At 39.9% G+C, this 21,515-nt stretch overlaps 1 protein-coding gene across 11 annotated transcripts in view; it reads left to right on the top strand.

Moving 5' to 3' along the window:
* ATP11C (ATPase phospholipid transporting 11C (ATP11C blood group)) overlaps nt 1-21,515 on the top strand; it is a 172,948-nt gene that overhangs the window by 56,546 nt on the left and 94,887 nt on the right. Inside the window, exon 1 of one of the 11 annotated variants that reach the window (XM_081808175.1) lies at nt 12,441-12,575. The exons of 9 other annotated variants lie outside the window; for them this stretch is intronic. In XM_081808175.1, the coding sequence (XP_081664301.1) occupies nt 12,540-12,575 (36 nt within the window). In that variant the 5' untranslated portion in view covers nt 12,441-12,539. Of the gene's footprint in view, nt 1-12,440; nt 12,576-21,515 lie in introns of those variants that run through there. One more of the 11 variants, XM_081808179.1, reaches the window with a different exon arrangement.

A 21,515-nucleotide genomic window follows, 5' to 3' on the forward strand; every position in this document is an offset into this window, starting at 1 on the left:
TTTTTTTTTTTTTTTTTTTTTTACAAATTTTAAATGTTTATTCTGGGAGTAAATGAAGGAATTTCTTCATAGTATTTTATGGTCACCATCAGAACCCAAATCCTGTTTTCACTATAGCAACTGGGTGGTTGGGTGTTTATTCATTTAAAGAAATGTATCTATTTATTTATTTATAAAGAAAAAAGAAAGAACGATGGCAAAAGTAAACCTTAGGAGTTACTTGGTGGATTGCATTATGCCACGGACAATTGCTGAACCCAGCCTTACTTAAGCATTTACAAAGCCAGTTTTGATTAGCTCTTTAATCCTGATTATCAGATAGACTTCAGTCTACTAAACCAAGTCCAGTGGTGATTATTACTGAGATTTATAGCCACTGATACCACAAAATCTTACAATTTAGCTCTTAAGGAATTCTAGGGGTGGGGCTATTATTTAAGAAGGCAAATCTTTCTCCAGTTTGTTATATACCAGGTAACAGCTAGAGGCTGAGGTAAAGCTATGTGTTCTCCTTTACTATAAACCTTTAAATATAAATGTATAAGACAAATTTCCTTTTGGAAGATCACATTAAAATTAGAAGATTCATAATGAAATTTATATGGTAGAGATTATCACACAACAGACCTACAACTTCCCTCTTGCTGTAGGAGTTTTCTTTCTTAAACTTAATTATTCCCAAAGCAAATGCATTCAAACATCAAAAATGAATGGGACAGCCTATCTGGCAAGCAAAAACATGTTTTAAAAATGATTTCAAAGATTTGTAAAGATTAACTGTTAAACACATTCATGGAAAAGCAGAAATATTTATGGCGATTTATCTAAATCTCTCTCACTTTTTTGAGGTGGGGGAGGAGCAGAGGGAGAGAGAGGATTTTAAGCAGGCTCCACACCCAGCACAGAGCCCAGCTCTGGGCTCCATCCCACCACCCTGAAATCGTGACCTGAGCTGAAACCAAGAGTCAGACGCTTAACCAATTGAGCCACCCAAGCGCCCTGGTTTTAAATCTCTTCAAAGCAGAAGTTTAGCATAGGAATGATGGTTATCACTGTGCCTAGCTCTTTTGATGCTCTTTAAATATTTGTTTGTTTTAGAAAAGGATAGGCCTTTGGTTTAGGGGATCTCCCCCTCTGCACATATCATTTGATTTATTGTGAAGGAACAGTGGGCGAAGGTGAATGTCTGAGGCCAGCTGTTTCCAGCCTCTCTTTGTCCACAGCAGGTCGCTGCTCTGACCACGTCCTCCTACCCTAACTAAAGGGCAGGATGGGAGGTTTTCTCACCCCGTCTGCCTGTGTATGTGCTTTCCTCTCACACTCTCACTCTCAGCACCCAGCCTTCCCTGCATTGCAGGTGTTGCAGAGACGTGTGCTATTTCATAGCTGTGTACATTTAATTACACTTGCTGTTTATTTCTGCTTTCAACCCAGTGCTTAAGCCAGAGCCCTCCACTCTCTGATTCTCCCTGAATTCCAACCCCAAGCTGAGTCATTTACCATAACCTTTGAGGAGCCTTTTGAAATTGGCTTTAGTTTTTTTTGCAAGCATTGTGAATGACCTATAGGTCTTCTAGTTCCATTGAAATCCTAAGTAAAGTCAAAATGTACTATTCTGTCTTATGCTCATATGCTAGCTAATTAAGTATTATCTGGTCAGTGTGGCATAGGTCACTTAAATATCCATGAACACTTTGATTTTATAAGCATGCTTTCTTTCTCTCCTACCATTTTACAAAGATTGTATCTCTCTTTTTATTCTGGTTATGAAAATGTTCACGTTGATTTCATTTGTGCCACTGTATTGCAAGTATAATAACCCTGCAGATATATTTCAGTTATTTGTATTAGGATTCCATCTTTTTTTATGTAGATATGTTTTATCTGTGTTGGAAGCAACTGGTTGTGGCAGCAAAAGAATTTGCTATTTCCCTGTGCTGTAATAACAGCAACTAACATTTGCGTATTTAGTGTTTGAAGGCACTCTTAATTGTCTCATAAATTATCAACATTTATGCAGATAGGGAAACTGAGACATGATGTGGTTAAGGAATTTGCCCAAGATCACTTAGCTAGTAAGGGGCAGAACTAGGATTTGAACCCAGATACCTGGCTCCATAACCCACACGCCCAGCCAGTATGCTCATCTTCCTTCCTCATCTCTTGTATAACCACTTTGAAACCACTTGGTAATTGCCAGGCTCTCTGAAAGAAGGTCATTAGGATGGAAAGTGTCAGAGTGCCTCTGATTTTTGAACATCAAAAGTAGACCCATTAGAAGATATTTATGAGATAGTTAAACTTTGAGACTCTAGACTTGATCAAATTATATTCTTGTCTCAGTTTATAGCTTGGTGATCTCAAATGGCTCTAAATGATACACTGATTTTGGGGCCAGGCTATTTAGTTAAATGATGAGCCATATCGTTTGTAATCCTTCTGTCACTCTGTCCATCTAGGAAAATAAGACAAAGAGCTCCAAGAACCAGTGGGTAATCGCCTTGAGGGAAAAGTCAGTATGTAAAGGTTTGCCAATTTTATGTACCTACAGCCCTCCATATGTCACAGGGTCTCTTGATTAGACTGCTGAATTTCACATAGTTGAACCTTCAGTTTACTTTCAAGGAGACTCATGTGGGTAATTTCAGTCCAGGGGAACAGCAGTTGGGAATAAACTGAAATAATAAGAGAAAATGAGGAGGGAGACCAGTTTGGTAGGAACAGAGCCTTCTTGCCCAGGATTACTAGTAGAAAATGTAGGTGGAATGGATAGGAAAGGTCAGGCTTGTGTTAGAGAAGTCCTGAAACCAAGCACAGTATGTGACTAAAAATAAAATCCTCTTGTCATTGTATCCCTATTCTAGTTTTGGAACATGGCACATGTGAAATATATAATAGATTTGAAAATGAATTTAATCATAGTCTGGATTAAAAGAAGCCAAAGTTCCCCAAGGCTCTGACATGCATTAATCTGGAAATCTTCCTAGATTAACTCTATCTGGCCCTAGTCAGCCTCTGCATTTCAGCCAACCTTATTCTTCCTTCCTACTTCTGTATTTACTTAGCAGTGTACCACATGTGGATTTGTATGCTTCCTTCTCTTATGTCCTACTTGTGTTCTCTGGTCAACGCCATGAAATTACGTGTCAGGAATTGGGGTGCAACCCCAGCTAAGAGGTCAGTGAGAAGTTAACACAGGGGACAGAGGAGCTAGATGATTGGGATGTACTCCAGTCTGCCCCTTCTTGCTGACTAATGACCTCCCGTGGTGGCAAATGGTGAAAGAGTCAAAGAAGGGAGAAAGTTGTTGACTGGCAGGGTGGCAGAGGGAAGATAGGTAACCTTGGAGGGGTCAGGTAGAGGGTCTGGAATTGCAAATGTGCTCGTGTATTTTGGGCAAGGCAGGCTTTGTGGGGGCCTAGGAAGCCATGGGCTCATTTTCTTTGAGTTATAACCTGAGATTTCCCAGTCTCAGAAACATAGGTAGCTAGGGGAAATAGGAAGAAAGGAGGGATTTTTCCTTAGGGAAATTACCACTTTGAGCATAATCAGGGAAGGGGGCAGGGGGATAGAGAAGCAGATTCCCTGCTGAGCACAGAGCCTAACAGGGCTGATTCCAGGATGCTGAGATCATGATCTGAGCCCAAGGCAGATGCTTAACTGACTGAGCCACCCAGGCGCCCCTCAGGAAATTACTTACCACTTACCAAAAAAAATAAAAAGAAAGAAAGAAAGAAAAAATCTTACTAGGTTCCACTATTTGTCAGCTCCAGAGCATTTAACTTTTTTTTTTTTTTTTTTTGGCTCTTTGCCTTTTCTATCAGAATGGCTAAAAATTTTGAAATATACCACTTGTGTGTTTGAGTTGTTTTTCTACAAAAGATCCGCTATAGCCTCAGCATAGGAATAGCAAAAACTGAAGGGAGAACTATTCACTAGGTTGTTTTTTGAATATTGATGAAAGGAGAGATTTTCCTTATGGATGTGCTGCTCTTGAATGTGGGGCTTTAATCTTCTTATTTGACGTTTCATTGGAACAAATAGATTTCTTTCCCAGCCCATTGTACCAGCAGCCATATTAACCTGAAAACTACTGAAAAAAACAAACTAGCCTTGGTTTTCACTGGGAGTAGGGTATCTGGATTTTGTGTTGATTTCTCGATAGTGTTTTTTAAGACTGGAAGCTATGATCCAAGAAATAGTGGTGCTGGTTACATGCTGTTGTTTACTTATTTATTAGTAAACCCTTTATGCAAGCTTCATTACGAATTGTTACATCAAATACTATATAAATAATATGTTAATCATTGAGATGTTATTTTTAAAATGCAGTTTATTTTCACTTCCCAGAAGCATCAGGATAATCTTAATATTGTATAAATGTCCTTTGACAGCTTTAGCAGAGTCTTTTTTGTGTGGGGACTTTCTGTATGTTAGTGATACTTCTCTGCACTCTTCCTGCAGAGAAATCAATGCTGCAAAAAATACCCTGCCCCAGTTTATGATTATCAAATGAGGTAGACTTGAAAAGAGAACAGTGCGTGGCTGGCCAATTTGAATTGTGTTTGCCTTGGACCTAGCCTCTGTTCCACAGTGCATACTAGCTAGATGATGGGCCCTCCTGAAAACCCTTTACAACTTGTCCTTGTACATTATGGCAGGTTATATTCATGGAAGTCAAAGTAATAGAAGTCTAATCTGATTTTCTTCACAGAAACAATATTACATTGAGGATTATATTCCTGGCCTGATGCCTGACTTTTTTTTTTTTTTTTTAACAGAAATGACCATAACCACCCATTTTTAATCAACTGTTTAATCAACTGGAATTGATGAATCTGAATACTGCTCTGCATAAAATTGCCTGAAGTGTATATAAATCAGTTAACAAAGCATCACAATAACCAGCCGCACTGAATTATGTTTAATGAGCTTGTGTCAGTAGACTATACAGAGTTCTTATTGTCACAATCACTGCCTTGTTTTTATTGAAACTAATCAGAAGGTTTAAGAAAACACACTTTATGCAAAGTCAAGGAATTCACAAAGGATTTCTTCGGCAGAATGTCGGACGAGAATTTTGGGGAGACTTGGGAGTTAGGGCTTTTTGAAAACCTGAATTGAGATTTTGTTTTGTTCATTGTAAATTCTCTGTAGCAGACTTTGGAGAAAAGGTTATTGGTCTCTTTTCATTTGAGTTGCCATCAGGAAAGGCTTTCAGGAGAAAGTGACAGTTGAGAGATCTGAAGGGTGACTACAGGTTAAGAAGGTACAGGGGTGAGGGAAGAGTATTCGATGTGGAGTAGGAGCCCTGGAGCAGGAAGAATGGAAGTGGGATGGAAGGAAGGTCAGTGGGCTGTAACAGAGAAAATAAGGCGGAGAGGCTTGGTTGGGGCACGACAAGGTTGGAGAAGCAGGAGGAAGAGACCTGGCTCTGCAAGACCTTGCAGGTCAGAGTAAGGATTTTAATTTTCAGTTTTAAGATCAGTGGGAAACTATTAAAGTGGGGACTGGAGGAGCGGTCTGTCTGATCAGGCTTGTGTTGTGTGTGGTGGTCATGTGGCCCTGGCTGGGTCAGCTCTCCGAACACTGTGTAGCCTTCCTTCCTGCTATTTAGCTGATTTGTGTAAGTATTTGATTAATATCTGGTCTCCCCCACTACACTCCAGGCTCCTTGAAGGCAGAAACGGTGTCAGTTTTTTTATTCATCACTTACAGTATCTTGCATAGTAGGGACTCAGTAAATACTGGTTGAATGGAGGCATCAACTATATTAACAATTTTGCCTCATGACCTGCTATAAGGCACAGGTGTTACTTTTTTTTATTGTGAAATTCACATAATATAAAATTAATAATTTTAAAAATGGTTCAGTGTCATTTAGTATATTCACATGTGACACCACCAAATCTGTCATATCCTGTAACATTTTCATCATCTCAAAAGGAAACTTCATAACCATTAAGTAGTCACTCCCCAGTCTGCCTTCCTTCCAGCTCCTGACAACCACCAACTTGCTTTCTGTTTTTATGGATTTACCTGTTCTGAATATTTTATATAAATGAAATCATACAGTATATGACTTTTTGTGTCTGGTTTCTCTTAGCGTAATGTTTATAAGGTTCATTCCTGTTGTGTAGCATGTATCAGAAGTTCATTCCTTTTTATGCCTGAATAGTATTCCATTGGATGGAGAGACCACACTTTGTTTATCCATTCATCTGTTGATGGGTGTTTGAGTGGTTTTGACTTTTTGACTCTATTGAAAATAGTGCTGCTATGAACATCAATGCACAAGTTTTTGTTTGAACACCTCTTTTCAGAAAAGTTCTTTTGGGGTATACACATAAGAGTAAAATTGCTGGCTCATGCTTAATTCCTTGTTTAGCTTTTGATGAACCCCACCAAACTGTTTTCCACAGAGGCTGAACTATTTTATATTTTATATTTCTACCAGCAATGTATGGGAGTTCTAATATCTTCACATCCTCACCAACACTTTTTATTTTCCATGTCTTTTTAAAATTCTAGCCATCCTAGAGGAACGTTACCTTTAAAATACATGAATGAGGGGCTCCTGGGTGGCTCAGTCGGTTAAACGTCTGCCTCCAGCTTGGGTCGTGATCTCTGGATCCTGGGATCGAGCCCCGTGTCTGACTCCCTGCTCACCAGGGAGACTGCTTCTCCCTTTCCCTCCCCCTCCTTGTGCTCTCTCTCTCTCAAATAAATATAATCTAATTTAATTAAATGCATGAGTGAACCTCCTCTTATTCGCAGTGAATATTTCATTCTTTGATACCTTATCACATTGTTGCTCAATATTATGAAAAGTTACAGTGAAGCTCAAAGGTGTACACTGGACTGAATTGGATTCTAAATCCATAAAATCAGTGTCCAACATCATTCTGGTACATTGCCTTCTACGGAAAGCTTGCAACTATTAGGAGAACCCCACCTTTTCCTCTTACCCACCATAATGTTGCTTACAAACTCTTCTGTTGGAGTTATCTTTTGAGAGTTGCATTGAGAATGATGAGGAAGCCCCATGCAATCTTACAGAAGACTATTCTCATCACAAGTAATTTTCTTTTGTTTTGACACATTTATATTTATATCTATCCATTTCCTTGTGAACACATTTATACTTCTATCCATTTCCTTGCTGTTTCCCTTTATTCCTCTTTTTTTTTTTTTTTTTTTTTAGCTAACTGTGCCCAGCACCCAGGGAAGAAATGTACCTACTTGCCTTTCATCTAGGGCAGAGACTGTAGCAAATGGCTGGGAACCAAACAGGGACAGAAGCAGGCCATCTTAGAATACTCAGGTACACGATAAGATTATTCCTGCCCATCCACAGTCATCAGTCCACCATAATTGGCCCTCAGTAATAATACTAACATGTGCAGATGCATTTTAATTTCTAACCTTCAAGAATTATCTGTGTTCTGTTGGGTTCTGCCATTTTTCTACCCTTAACTAATGCTGTAATTGTTTTTTCTTTGTTGGTGTTTAGAAGGTTTTACATCGTATCTGAGTTTACAAAGTAGAGTAAGAAGAGACTTAGAAATGTATTAACACATTTGCATACACATATGCCTTTTATAATAATGTGAAGTAGAGTGAAATGCATTGCAATCAGGAGAATTGAGTCTTTGTGCACATTTAATTATCGAGTACTCGTCACGACTAATCCCCTGTGTTCCACTGAGCAACAATCACTTAAGGCTACAACCACTGTGCTGTTCCATGATTTAGCTGAAAGCATTTTGCCTGTTCAAAGCTTGCCAGGTGTTTTTAATGTTGGCTGTAAAATTCTTATAATTGTTCTAAATACCCCCTATGTGTGCTTTGGAAATATCTCACTGCTATTTTCAATCATGTACTTGAACAAAACCTCAAATTACTGTTTGTCCTATTTGGTAAAAAACAAAACAAAAAAATGTTTGGTCTGGGGGTGGTATGACCTTCAGTGTGAGTAGTGCTTGTTTTTGAGAAGTCATACATTTTGAATGTGTCTGCTCTAATAATTCCTTCAAGTGGTTTTATATCTCTCTGTGTGTTTCATTTTATAGTTAAAAAAAACCTTTGTACAAGTAAAATTTGTAATTCTAAGTGGTCCATTAATTTTTTAAATTGTTCTTAATGGCGGTTAATCCTAACCTGTTTTTAACTTGAGGTTGTTTGTATCTTGACTGCCAGGACATAAAGTTCATTCTATTAGAAGAGTAAACTGTTTCCCTTGGGTCACAGGCACATTTGAGAAGGCATTCATTTTCTCACATGTAAAGGTTACCAATAAATAAATCGACACTGTGGTGGTTTAAATGGGCATCCTTAAAGCCCCAAAAAGCTAATGTACCTTTTAGTGTACCAGATTAGCACCCTTAAGGCACATGAGCCTTTCCTTGGTCTTGGTGACTTGTGTTTCTTTTATTTTTCCCTCCTTTACTACTTTGAAGCCTATGAATAAATTTTCATACTGAATACATTATCTTCTCATGTGTATTGGTTTGTAAATTACTCTTTGTCCTCAAATATGTAATCTCTTTCCCACCCTTGAACAGTTTTTTGTTTTTGTTTTTTTTAAAGATTTTATTTATTTATTTGACAGAAAGAGACACAGCGAGAGAGGGAACACACGCAGGGGAGTGGGAGAGGGAGAAGCAGGCTTCCCGCCGAGCAGGGAGCCCGATGTGGGGCTCGATCCCAGGACTCTGGGATCATGACCTGAGCCGACGGCAGACGTTAACGACTGAGCCACTCTTTTTTTGTTTCTTTTGGTCTGGGCTGAAATGGGGGGCAAATGACACAATATCCAAAACCACATTTCATGTTTTATTGCTAGAAATCTGGCCCCAGTTCCCCTTATCTTTTTAGGTTACTTAGTCAAGCTCTCCTTGAGTTACCTAGGAAGACATCAATTCTTGGACTTCCCCGATACACACACAGACTAATCGGTAGAAGGCAATTAGAACCAAGATCTCCTGGTTTCTTGCCTCTCATAATTAAGCCTCAGAAGCAGAAGCACCCACTTGGGATCATGGCCAAACACTTAATTTTCCTTATCTATTTTTGGCATAGATGGAGAGAATTTGTCACAAATTTAACAGTTCTCTCCCCTCATACTCTGAGTGCCTCGCCGATATTACTGATCGTGAAGAGGTAAGAAATAGAATAGCATTGCCCAGGGGCACCTGGCTGGCGCAGTGGGTTAAGTGTCCGACTCTTAAATTCAGCTCAGGTCATGATCCCAGGGTTGTGAGATCGAGCCCCAAGTTGGGCTCCGTGCTCAGCTTGGGGTCTTTTTTTTTTAAATTTTTTTAAGATTTTATTTATTTATTTGACAGAGAGAGACACAGCGAGAGAGGGAATACAAGCAGGGGGAGTGGGAGAGGGAGAAGCAGGCTTCCCGCGGAGCAGGGAGCCCGAGGTGGAGTTCGATCCCAGGACCCTGGGATCATGACTTGAGCCGAAGGCAGATGCTTAACGACTGAGCCACCCAGGTGCCCCAGCTTGGGGTCTTCTTGAGATTCTCTCTCCCTCTGCCCCTCCCACTCATGTGTGCTCACTCTTGTTCTAAAATAAATAAATCTTAAAAAAGAAAAAAGAAAAAGGAATAGCATTGCCCAGGAGGGAGGATTATAGGAGCAGCCTTTCCCCTTGTCTGAGGGACCTCATTATTGTCCCAGGTACTGCAGTTTGAGAAACATTGTGTGATGTATTCTGATATTCTTTCCAGTCCATCTTATGGTGGCATTCCTAGTTGGCACTACCCAAAGGTATATTAAAATTTCACAAATAGGGCACCTGGGTTGTTCAGTCAGTTAAGTGTCCATCTGACTCTTGATTTTGGCTCAAGTCATGATCTCAGGGTTGGGAGATAGAGCCTCGAGTCAGGCTCCACACCCAGCTTAAGATTCATTCTCTCGGGGTGCCTGGGTGGCTCAGTCGTTAAGCGTCTGCCTTCAGCTCACGTCATGATCCCAGGGTCCTGGGATCGAGCCCCGCATCCAGCTCCCTGCTTAGCGGGGAGTGTGCTTCTCCCTCTCCCACTCCCCCTGCTTGTGCTCTCTCTCTCGCTGTATCTCTCTGTCAAATAAATAAATCTTTAAAAAATAAGAAGATTCTTACTCTCTGTCTCCCTCCCACCCTTCCTGCCCCCTAAATTTTTTTTCACAAATCAATTTTTATTATACACAAATAATCATATACATAAATAATGCAGTGAAGCCATAAATAAATCAAGTATTTATTTGATGTGGTCTTTCTTCAATATACTGAAAGTTACACATTGCTAATTTATGATGAATCTTTTAAGCATGTTTTAGGAATAATTACAGGTCACCTATTAAATTTATAGCAGCACCCAATCTTTATAGTGCACAGCAGCTTCGAATCCAAAGCTTTTGGGAGGAGAGAAGGGAGATTTAGAGACAGCATCAGTGACCATATGCTCTGCCACAAAGGGAGAAATGGCTTGCTAATTTTACATCCATGACATCAGATCAACAGTTCCAAAGGACTAATGGCTTATGTTATAGACAGCGGCCTCCAGAGGACTCCTTGAGTGGCCCTCACTTATGGGCAGACATGCCCCCTGACAACCTCCCTGGCCAACTGTAGTCCTCCTCATGCAAGCTACGGAACAGTATTTTCAGGGCTAAGCATTCTCTGCCAGTGGGCCATAATTCACCCCGTCCCTTTGTATAGGGGTGACCTCAGAATTGCCTGCGTCTCTTCTGTAGAGCCAGAAACTTTCTTCCTGTAAATAACACATTTACACCTGAATTATGTTGAGGCCATTGCCTAGTTCTGTGCTGCTGACCCAGTTCCTGGAATTTTAATGTTCACATAGTTGGTTAGTACCTGCAAGCTTCATCCTCTTCTCAAGTAAATATCCTTTACAGTCCTTTAAGATGATCTCTGGGTGTTTTGTTAATCCTACAATAGGCAGTCTTTTAAGTTCTTTACTGTTAAGAAAGTGGAGGCTCACCTAAGCCATAGGGATATAATATGGTGTATAATATAAGCATAAGTATCAACAGTACTTCCCAGGGTCATGTCTTTATTGCTTCTCCTGTTCCTTCCAACCCTTGCCCTAAAAGCCTTCACCTACAGAGAAGGTGCTGTTTTCAAGAACAGATTTCTTTAAAGACATTGTAATTTGAGCCAAGAAGTTGCCGCAAGAACATGGTTGAATGAAAGGCTAGAAATACTTTACCGTAGAAGGGGCTACCTTTTGTGAGGCTTGAGTCACAACTCAGCCCCTCCCCATTATTTTCTTGGTTATTCAACTCAACCTTCCTCCAGAATGGAATCTTGTTTTTTACCTACCTCTTTTGTTGGGGATGTTAAAATAACACCTACAGCCTTGGATGTGCTATTTAAACCAATTACATATACATCCTGGACATTTATTTTCTAGCTAGTTTGCTTTCTGTATAGTATTTAACAATACCAGGGGGGAAATGCATTCATTGGTTCCACTGGACATACTCCAGCATACATTTGAACTGTTAGACCTTTCTAGAAACTTAGCATCACCTTTATAATAATGATTCTATCATTGAAATGGGAGATAAAACCCTGTTCGGGACTTCAGACACCTCTTTTACAATATACTTTTTTGTTCTAGCCAGGGTTTATCTTTTCCTACACTGTAATGAAAATTCTTCACTGGTGACCTAGAAAGTGGTATTTGGATGAGAATTTGTCTCTTCTAGGTAGATATTGGTAAAGGCATTTTTCACCCTAATATCCATTGGTTCCTTTCCTTGCCATTGTTAGGCATTACTGTTTGCTGCTGAGATAAAACTTCCTTACCTGTGAGAGCTCTAAAAAGTGATAAAAAATCCTTCAGCCCTAAGGGACTTCACAAAAACCATCTGCTTAGGCTATATAATATATATATGTGTGTGTGTGTACATATATATATATATAGCTATTTTGCTATACATTTTTGAAACTTCAACATACAGTAATAGTCACTCTCTGGTGGTGGGGTGACTCAGTGTATCATAGCGAATGCCTAGATTGTATCTCTTCCTCTTAAACTATTTACCTGACTAGAACCCAAAGTTCAACTGAAATTTTGTCTAAAGTTTGATTTTTTTACTTCCACTTCTTGTCATGGTCCATCTATTGTAGGCATGGGTTAGAAAAGAACTTTACAAGATGAGGAAAAAAATACTATGTGGTGCAAGACACTAATATTTTAAAATGATACTTTGAAATCAAAAGTTACAAAGGCAAATCAGGTGTTGGGAGAAGAGTAACAAAAAAGATGTCAAATGGTGTGATAACAGAGGCCAGGACACCAGCATGTTGCTTCAGAGTCTTAAGGAACAAACCAGCCTTCTAGTGCTTTCTTTTGCCGCCTCCCTTGGAGGTACAGAAACTTGCAAGCCACAGTTGGCTGTCTTCCCGTATTCAGAGAAACTTCACAAGGATCACAGGGGTTGGTACAAGTTGCTTGATAATCTGCAGCGTTTTCTCTGCGATTTAGCTGCCTTTGTGTTAGCACATTTTCACATGTCGGTATGCAGATGGTCCCATCTTTCCCTCCTGCCTCTGAGGTTTGTGATCTATATTTTATTCTGATCTCTTTTCAGCCAGGTTGGGCTTTGAGGTCTTGGGGCCTTGTTGCTTTCTATTTGCATATACATTTTTATCCATTTCCCCAGGGCTATGGTAAATGCTTAGCAGGATTATCAGTCAGCGTCACTGTGTTGTTCCTATCCTTAGAAGTTATGTACCCCTCTATTTAGATTTTTTAAAGTTTGTTAAGTGTTTGGAATACAAGGTGGTATGTAGCTATGGATAGTGAAAGTGAAAAAGTAACTTCTCAAGCCTTATAGACCTGTATGCTGAGTTCATCTCAAGTTTGTGTGCATATTGTCAAGCTCTAGGGTAAGAGAAATGCTGTCAACAAGGAAATTGGAGTTGCTGAGCCCCAGCCAGAACTTTAAGAATCTCAGGTTACTTTCTGTAAATGGAGGAATCTTTGAATCATTAAGAAAATCCCTGTTAGAGTCTTGAATTACTAAATGCTTACAGCAGTTTTGATCTGTCGATTATTAGCCATCCTAAAGACAGCTATATTTCATCTTTAAAGCCACAGTTTTGTAGCCCTGAGGTTCTTGGAGTAAAGACATGGTGGGGAAGGGTATCAGATTGAGAACACTTAGAATTGTCCCTGGTGGAATTAAACTGCTCAGTGGATCACATTTAGATAACCTAAGTCTGACTCTTGAGTTTCCAAAGAAGGCATTGTTCTTACCTAAGTCCTAAGCATTGTGCCTGCTGATACAGATTTTTGGTTTTGTGGGGTTTAATATCCATTTCCTATAGCAGATTCTATTCAATTAAATGTGCTGCCATCAGGTAATGCCTAATTAGAGACAATCTTTGTGTCTCGGGATGTACTTTGAATATTCAGTTATCTTTTGATCAGGTGTTTGAGATTTTCTGTTAATATGACCATAATTAAGCTTTAAGGGCAAGACAACACAAAATGTCTTGTCCTGGTCTTGCTTCACTACCCCTGGCAAAGGAGAGAGACAGCTTAATCACTTAAGATGCTGCAAAAGCAAAATCTGAAAAGTGCGATTTTAAGGCCCAGTTATGACTGTCAATTACACATCAAGATTATTCTTCTTGGCTTGTTATAATGGAGTGGGCTTGGAAACCTCAGCAATGTGATCACTGAATACATTGTAGCAATTTTAACCAAGAGGCTTAATACACTGGAAATGTTCCCTGGCACTGTGGTGCTCTCCTCCCTGCACCTCACCCCTCCAGCCCTAGGACAGAAAATACTGACTTTTAGGAGCATTTTAGTAGACACCTGAAGTTTTGATGAAACGCTAGTTCTTTCTTTGAATTTTGAATTCATTTGACCCTTTTAAGGCTGATTATGCTGTTCAAAAATACTAGTGCTTCATAAAAGAAAATAGCTTTAGGGCTGGGGTGCAGAGAACAGGTTTTTTTTTTTTAGATTTTATTTATTTATTTGACAGAGAGAGACACAGTGAGAGAGGGAACACAAGCAGGGGGAGAGGGAGAAGCAGGCTTCCCGCCAAGCAGGGAGCCTGATGCGCGGGGCTCGATCCCAGGACCCTGGGGTCATGACCTGAGCCAAAAGCAGACGCTGAGCGACTGAGCCACCCAGGCGCCCCCAGAGAACAGTTTTAAATCACTGCCAGGCTTTTCAGAATTTTAATCCATTTTTGTTCATTTCTGAGCAAATACTTAACATTTGCTTTAATAACTCAGCAGTCTGATGACCAATAAAAATAATGCTGTGGGGCTCCTGGGTGGCTCAGTGGGTTGAGCCAACACTTTTTTTTTTTTTTTTAAGATTTTTATTTATTTTTTGACAGAGAGAGCGACAGAGGGAACACAAGCAGGGGGAGTGGGAGAGGGAGAAGCAGACTTCCTGCTGAGCAGGGAGCCAGAGGCGGGGCTCCATCCCAGGACCCTGGGATCATGACCTGAGCTGAAGGCAGATGCTTCACCGACTGAGCCACCCAGGTGCCCCAAGGTTGAGCCGACTCTTGATCTCGGTTTGGGTCTCCGTCTCAGAGTTGTGAGTTCAGGCCCCATGTTGGACTCCATGCTGGGCGTGTAGCTTACTTTAAAAATTTTTTAAATATAAAAATAAGTAAAAACAATGCTGTAATTGCCAGGGATGACATCAGTGATGATTTGCTGATAACTTGAGTAGCTTTGCATTATATCAAGTACTGTAATTTTCATCATCTGTGATCTAAATAATTGATAGTAGATTAACCACATGCAAAATAAGTATTGAAGGGAAATCTCATTTTGTGAACAGCTCAAAGTGATTGGAGGGGGCACTATTTGAGGGTTATTTGTATTTTTATGCTTTGAAAAGCAAATTGTTTAAATTATTTTAATTTAAAAATGTGGGATTATGGCTGGTATACTAAAAACTTGGAGGATCTTAGGTAAGAGCAGTCACTAATTCAAAGTGAAAGATTGTATAGCGGTTTTCACAGGCATGGGCTACAAATTAGTATTGTCACCTGGGGAGCTTCCAGAAAAATTGAATATTAAATAAAAGACCGAGGCATTGGTGTTGTGCTTAAAGCCAATGTGTGGCCAGAATTAAGAACCACTGATCTAAAACTAAGTGATAAATTTTAAGTCTGCAAGCACCTGGAAAGGGTGGGGATGTGAGCTCTGCTTTAGATTCTGTGCCAGCTTCTATAGTGACAGTCTTATATTGAGGTCTCTATTTTCTCTCAGTTCTTACTGAGTAGTCTAGAGGCAATCAAGAAACAAATTACACTTTCAACAGCTTTTTATGTGTTATGACAAGCAAAGGCATGGGATTTTTTTTTTTAAGATTTTATTTATTTATTTGACAGAGAGAGACACAGCGAGAGAGGGAACACAAGCAGGGGGAGAGGGAGAAGCAGGCTTCCCGCTGAGCGGGGAGCCTGATGCGGGGCTCGATCCCAGGACCCTGGGATCATGACCTGAGCCGAAGGCAGACGCTTAACGACTGAGCCACCCAGGCGCCCCAAAGGCATGGGATTTTAAGATGGTACTAATTGAACAACAGTGCCATTTCACTGATTTTATTGAGATACTATGTTTTGGTACCTTCCCCCCCCCATATTGTTTATACAATGAAAGTATAAATCAAGGGCACAAAAGGGTGCCTTTTATCTTGAAAAAAACAATTGCTCTCTCTGTTACTCATAAGTATGTATTTTTAATATTTTTCCATACTTTTTATTGTAGTGTATGATGTGTCATTAAAATAGAATCTGTGCCAGCGTATTTCAGTTTTTTAAAATGTCATTTCTAAGGACATTTGGATGGGTAGCAGTTCAACACAGGATGGACTCTTAATGAATTAAAATTCATTATGAGGTGGCAGGAATCATACACTCCTACTCCAGACTACATCGTGTGCCATCCAAAAGGGAAATTTTTTTAAATTCCTACTTGGAGTTTCTTCGCCCTGGCTAAGGCACCTACATTATTCACAATCACAGGAACCTAAAACCACTGTTTTAACACTCAACATTGGCAGCAAGTGGAAAATTACAGTGAAATTTACGCATGAGTTCAGCACTGCCATTCTTATGCAAACTAAACAGTGTTATAAGTTAGAGCAAATTCCACCAGAAATTGCAGGTTCTTCAGATTTTAGGGTGAAGCAGGCATGGAAAAGTCCTCTTTCACCCCACTCCAGCCCCAGTCCCAGGCAGCTGCAAACCCAAATCTGCCTGGGCTGGGGAGACTTTGCCCTTTTTTAAAAAATGCTCAGGAATGGACATGATACAGCTCCTCTCAGGCCCCCTTTTCATCATCTAACAATGATCACTGCCAGGAGCTCCCCCTGCCCCCCGGCCTCCCAGACCTACACAGAATTTCAATCCGTTTTCTCCAACTTAATAGAGATAGAGGTCAGGTAGGCCTTATTTGAAAGTGATCAGAGAAATAATGTATGGGGAAAGCTCTTAGTAAAACTGTAAATGCCATTCAAATGTAGGGCATTCATAAAAATATTATGTGCCTGACAAATTGTGTTAAGCTTGTTCCTGCCAGAGAAGAAAGTTGAAGACAATTCAGAATTGAGGAACTACTAGTTCATTTTTGTTTTAAGCTAATCAGTGGCCACTGTTAACCGAGGGGAACAATCTATATTAGCAGTGCAGGAAACATCCCGCTTCACTGACCCTCTACCTCTTTTCCTTTTCTTCCTCCTTTCCATTTGTAGAATGATCTGAGAATTGACATAAAAGGTAACTTCCTTATTTACTCTATAGCCTCTTCTTGGTTGTGTGAAAAACTAAACAACCATACAAATATTAAAGGTTGTAAATACATATGTATATGCAGAACTGGCAAGTAATTTGACAATTTCTGTAACTCAGATCTGTACATTATAAGGTTCAGGTCTGTTGTAGAGACTACAGCAAAGATCATAACTTGCAACAGAAGGTGAGGGTAAGGGTGAAGCAGAATGAGCTATATTTTAGCAAGGTGTATTCACTTTCTGTTTACATTTTGCAAAATGGAGATTATGGAAAATTTAGCGCTCTTATCAGTAAACCATGTCAGACCTTGTATATTATAGTTGCAAACAAAGAAGTCAGTCCCTGAATCAAAATGTATATACCTGCCATTCTTTTTATTCTTTTTTTTTTTTTAAGACTTTATTTATTAGAGGGAGAAAGAGACTGCATGCAGGAGCAGGGGGGATGGGCAGAGGGAGAGGAAGAAGCAGACTCCCCGCTGAGCAGGGAGCCCAGTGCGGGGTGGGGTGGTCTTACAACCCATGAGATCATGACCTGAGCCGAAGGCAGGTGCTTAACTGACTGAGTCACCCAGGCACCCCCTGTAGCTGCCATTCTGATAAAGGTATTGTTTATTGAAACAATAACCAGGAACTGTCTGAAAATTTACCATGGAGTCTTAGCATGAGAAGGACCTTGTATGGTCAGTTCTAATAATACCCTGTCTTTGGGCAAGTGGGTAAACAGCTAAGCTGGGTACCACAGATACTTACTTTTTCCACATTGCCATGGATGGAGATTCTATCACCCATGCCAGGGTAGAATTCCAGAAGTTACATATATATATATATATATATATAGGCTAAATCTCTCCTACTTGAATTTATCCCAGTCATTTTTTGGTTGATTCAGAGTTTGAAAGCAGTACCCCACTAAATAATTATTTAATAAGTTTTAATGAAAATGATGAGTCAAGAGGTCTTATCTATACTTTTGGTTGATTTTTACCTTTTTAAACTAAAAAATCATTTTCCCTATAATATTGATAAAAGGTACAAAAATTCAGATTGAAATACATCCAAACAGACATTTGGAGAACTTTGCAATCCCTAAGTAGTCTTGCTTAAAATGATTACTTTGGGGTCAGGATTATTACATCTTTGGCTTTTAAATAGATCATTGAAAGGAAGGAAAATCCTTGAGCCTACATACTTTAAAACGTTCTGGGCTAGGGAATTATCTTTAAAAAATAATGGAAATATGTATGTGGATATTGGTTCCTATCTTTTTTTGACTTAAATATATGGCTGTCTCAAGCATGATAATATAGTACCATCAAAGGAGACTATCCCAGGGGCGCCTGGGTGGTGTAGTGGCAGTTGGTTAAAAGTCTGCCTTTGGCTCAGGTCATGACAAGGTCCTAGGATCAAGCCCCGCCTCAGGCTCCCTCTGCAGTGGGGAGTCTGCTTCTTCCTCTCCCTCTGCCCCCACCCCACCCCCATCCTCTCTCTCTCAAATAAATAAAATCTTTTTTTAAAAGCATATTATCCTGGGGCACCTGGGTGGCTCAGTCGTTAAGCGTCTGCCTTCGGCTCAGGTCATGATCCCAGGGTCCTGGGATCGAGCCCCGCATCGGTCTCCCTGCTCAGTGGGAAGCCTGCTTCTGGCTCCCCCACTCCCCCTGCTTGTGTTCCCTCTCTCGCTATCTCTCTCTCTGTCAAATAAATAAAAATCTTTAAAAAAAACATCTTGGGGTGCCTGGGTGGCTCAGTTGTTAAGCATCTGCCTTCGGCTCAGGTCAGGATCCCGACGTCCTGGGATCCAGCCCCGCATTGGGCTCCCTGCTCCGAGGGAAGCCTGCTTCTCCCTCTCCCACTCTCCCTGCTCGTGTTCCCTCTCTCACTGTCTCTCTCTCTGTCAAATAAATAAAATCTTTAAAAAAAAAAATAAAAAATAAAAAGTGTATTGTCCTGATTTAAGGTAAGAAAACAGAGTAGAGGCATGGCAGCTCAGCTGGAGAGTGGTGGGTCTCAGAGAGGAGTGGTCGCTGGCAGGGAGGATGGTACTGGAGAGCTGGCCCACATCCTGAAGGTGCAGCTTCCCGTATCTAAAGCAGCTCCCTGTCCCCAAGAGCATTACTGGTTCACTCAGCTCACAGTTTCAGAATGGCTTCGGTTATTGCCTTTCTTTAGTGTACTTGCACTACTTAGCTACCTTGCAATTCGTCCATTCCTCTCAAAGAAAAGCAACAGAACAATAGCTTGATTAATCTTTTTAAGATTTATTTGTTTATGTGTGTGAGAGAGAGAGAGCGCATGTATGTGAGAGAGAGAGCAAGCATGGGGTTTTGGTGGGGCAGAGGGAGAGGGAGAAACATAAGCCGACTTGGGACTGAGCAGGGAGCCTGAGGTAGGGCTCTATCTCATGACCCTGAGTTCATGACCTGAGCCGAAACCAAGAGTCCGGCACTTAATGGGCAGCACCACCCAGGACCCCCAAGCTTGATTAATCTTAAAATACAAGAGGAAAATCCCAAAGTGGTGAATGAAATAAACATTGAAGATTTGTGTCTTACTTAAGCAGCTTATTGTCGGTGTTGGCATTCTAAGACTTTACTGCATATGGTGGTTCACGTAATAAACACAATGAATTGATAGGAGATGATGTGGGTCTACTAATACTGAAGAAGAAAAAAGTATAACAGTAATGAATTAGAATTGAATTCAGTTGTATGCTGTAAAATCGTATAACAACATTTTTTTCGTTCTTGGTGTATAGAAGATCTTTCAAATGGTGGTCTTAATTATTGCTACTGGTTGAGTGATTATTTCTGCCAATTTATTTTCTTGCTACACTACTGTTTATATTTGATAGTTTGTATATTCAGTCATTTATATAGAAATTAAATTGTACAATTCTTTCATTCTTACTTCAAAGACTTAATGTATCTTCCTAAATAAATACTCTTGGTTTTAATTAACTGAGAAAAAAATCTGAGTTTTTGGCAATGGGTCCAAAGCTATTCCTTTGAATATCAATATTTTCATAGAATCTATACTTAAAATTTTTCTCCCTACACTATTATTAAGTATATTATTTTTCAGACCTCTTCTGTTTTGATCATTTGAAGTGATTTTTCCTCTTTGACCTTCCACACACTGTTCTTTTCAGATCAATAAGAAAAATATTGCTCTCAAGAATTACCTGAGTTTGCAAAGAGATAAACACTTTGCTTTATGAAGATTGTGTCTAATAAGTGTGAATGTCCCAATTTCAGAAAAGGCATGAACTGGATATAGAAAGTTCCAAAAGGGAACCGTTATTTACATTATAAAAGATTTGTTCACTTCATAAAAGGCTTGTTTGTGTCTGTTTTGTATTTGTATATGTATCTGTATCTTGAACTCTGACTCAATGACAGGGTAGGATAGGGTAGCAAGAATACTTACACTAAACTCATGAGCTGCTGCTGCATTTGAAGGTCAATTAGAAATAAAGTATATCTTAATTCATGTGAAAATGATTAATAGTTCAGTGTTCAAAATTGTATACATTTTTCTCTTTATAACACTGTAAGCCAAAAACATAAAATGCAAAAAAATTTGCAAAATAAACTTCTTGGAGAATCTTTAAAAAACAAAAAACAGTAAAGCCTCAGTGAAATAAAAAGGTAAGGTAAAATGGAGCTCAACCTTGGAACTTGTAGATTCTAGAACTTCTAGAACCTACTTTTAAAAAATTGTAAAAGTGGGGGGCACCTGGGTGGCTCAGTTGTCTAAGCAACTGACTCTTGATTTCAGCAGGGGTCGTTATCTCAGGGTTGTGAGATCGAGCCCTGCTTCAGGCTTTGTGCTGGCCGTGGAACCTGCTCGGGAATTCTCTCTCTCCTTCTTCCTCTGCCCCTCCCCCCCATCTCCCTCTCAAATAAATAAATAAAATAAAAGGGGCATTAGAGAATATAGTGTGTGAAATGGGACTTTTTGACAGTAGGCTCTGAGAAATCACAAAGGATGTCTTTCCTGTAAAACCAAAGAATTACAGCTTTTCTTTGTAGAAATAGTTGATCATCATTAAAGACAGCCATTCCATTTCTCTATACTTACAAGTAATTACTTTCCGTTCAGAAGTAATTTGCATTCTGCTTTGTGTTCTCTGGTAAGGAATTAGCAAGATGGTCTTCAGTAGTTGTTGTGTGATAAATTAAATATTCCCAATCTGACCTTTGGAGTGTGTTGCTGTGATGGTGATGGTTGAGATTTTGTGGAAGAAAGAAAAATGGCAGTAAAAATACTGTTTTTCTAGGATTTCTTTTATTTTTTTATTTTTTTAAACTATTTTTTTATTACTGTTAATCACCATACATCATCAGTTTTTGATGTATTGTTCCATGATTCACTGTTTGCATATAACACCCAGTGCTCCATGCAGAACGTGCCCTCCTTAATACCCATCACTGGCTAACCCACCCCCTCACCCCCTCCCCTCTAAAACCCTCAGTTTGTTTCTCAGAGTCCATAGTCTCTCATGCTTTGTTTCCCCCTCTGATTCCCCCCCCTTCATTTTTCCCTTCCTACTATCTTCTTCTTTTTTTTAACATATAATGTATTATTTGTTTCAGAGGTACAGGTCTGTGATTCATCAGTCTTACACAATTCACAGCGCTCACCATAGCACATACCCTCCCCAATGTCCATCACCCACCCGCCCCATCCCTTCCCCCTCCACCACTCCAGCAACCCT

The sequence above is a fragment of the Leptonychotes weddellii genome, chromosome X (genome assembly GCF_054177405.1).
Source record: "Leptonychotes weddellii isolate Sample4059 chromosome X, ASM5417740v2, whole genome shotgun sequence".
Lineage (NCBI taxonomy): Eukaryota > Metazoa > Chordata > Mammalia > Carnivora > Phocidae > Leptonychotes > Leptonychotes weddellii.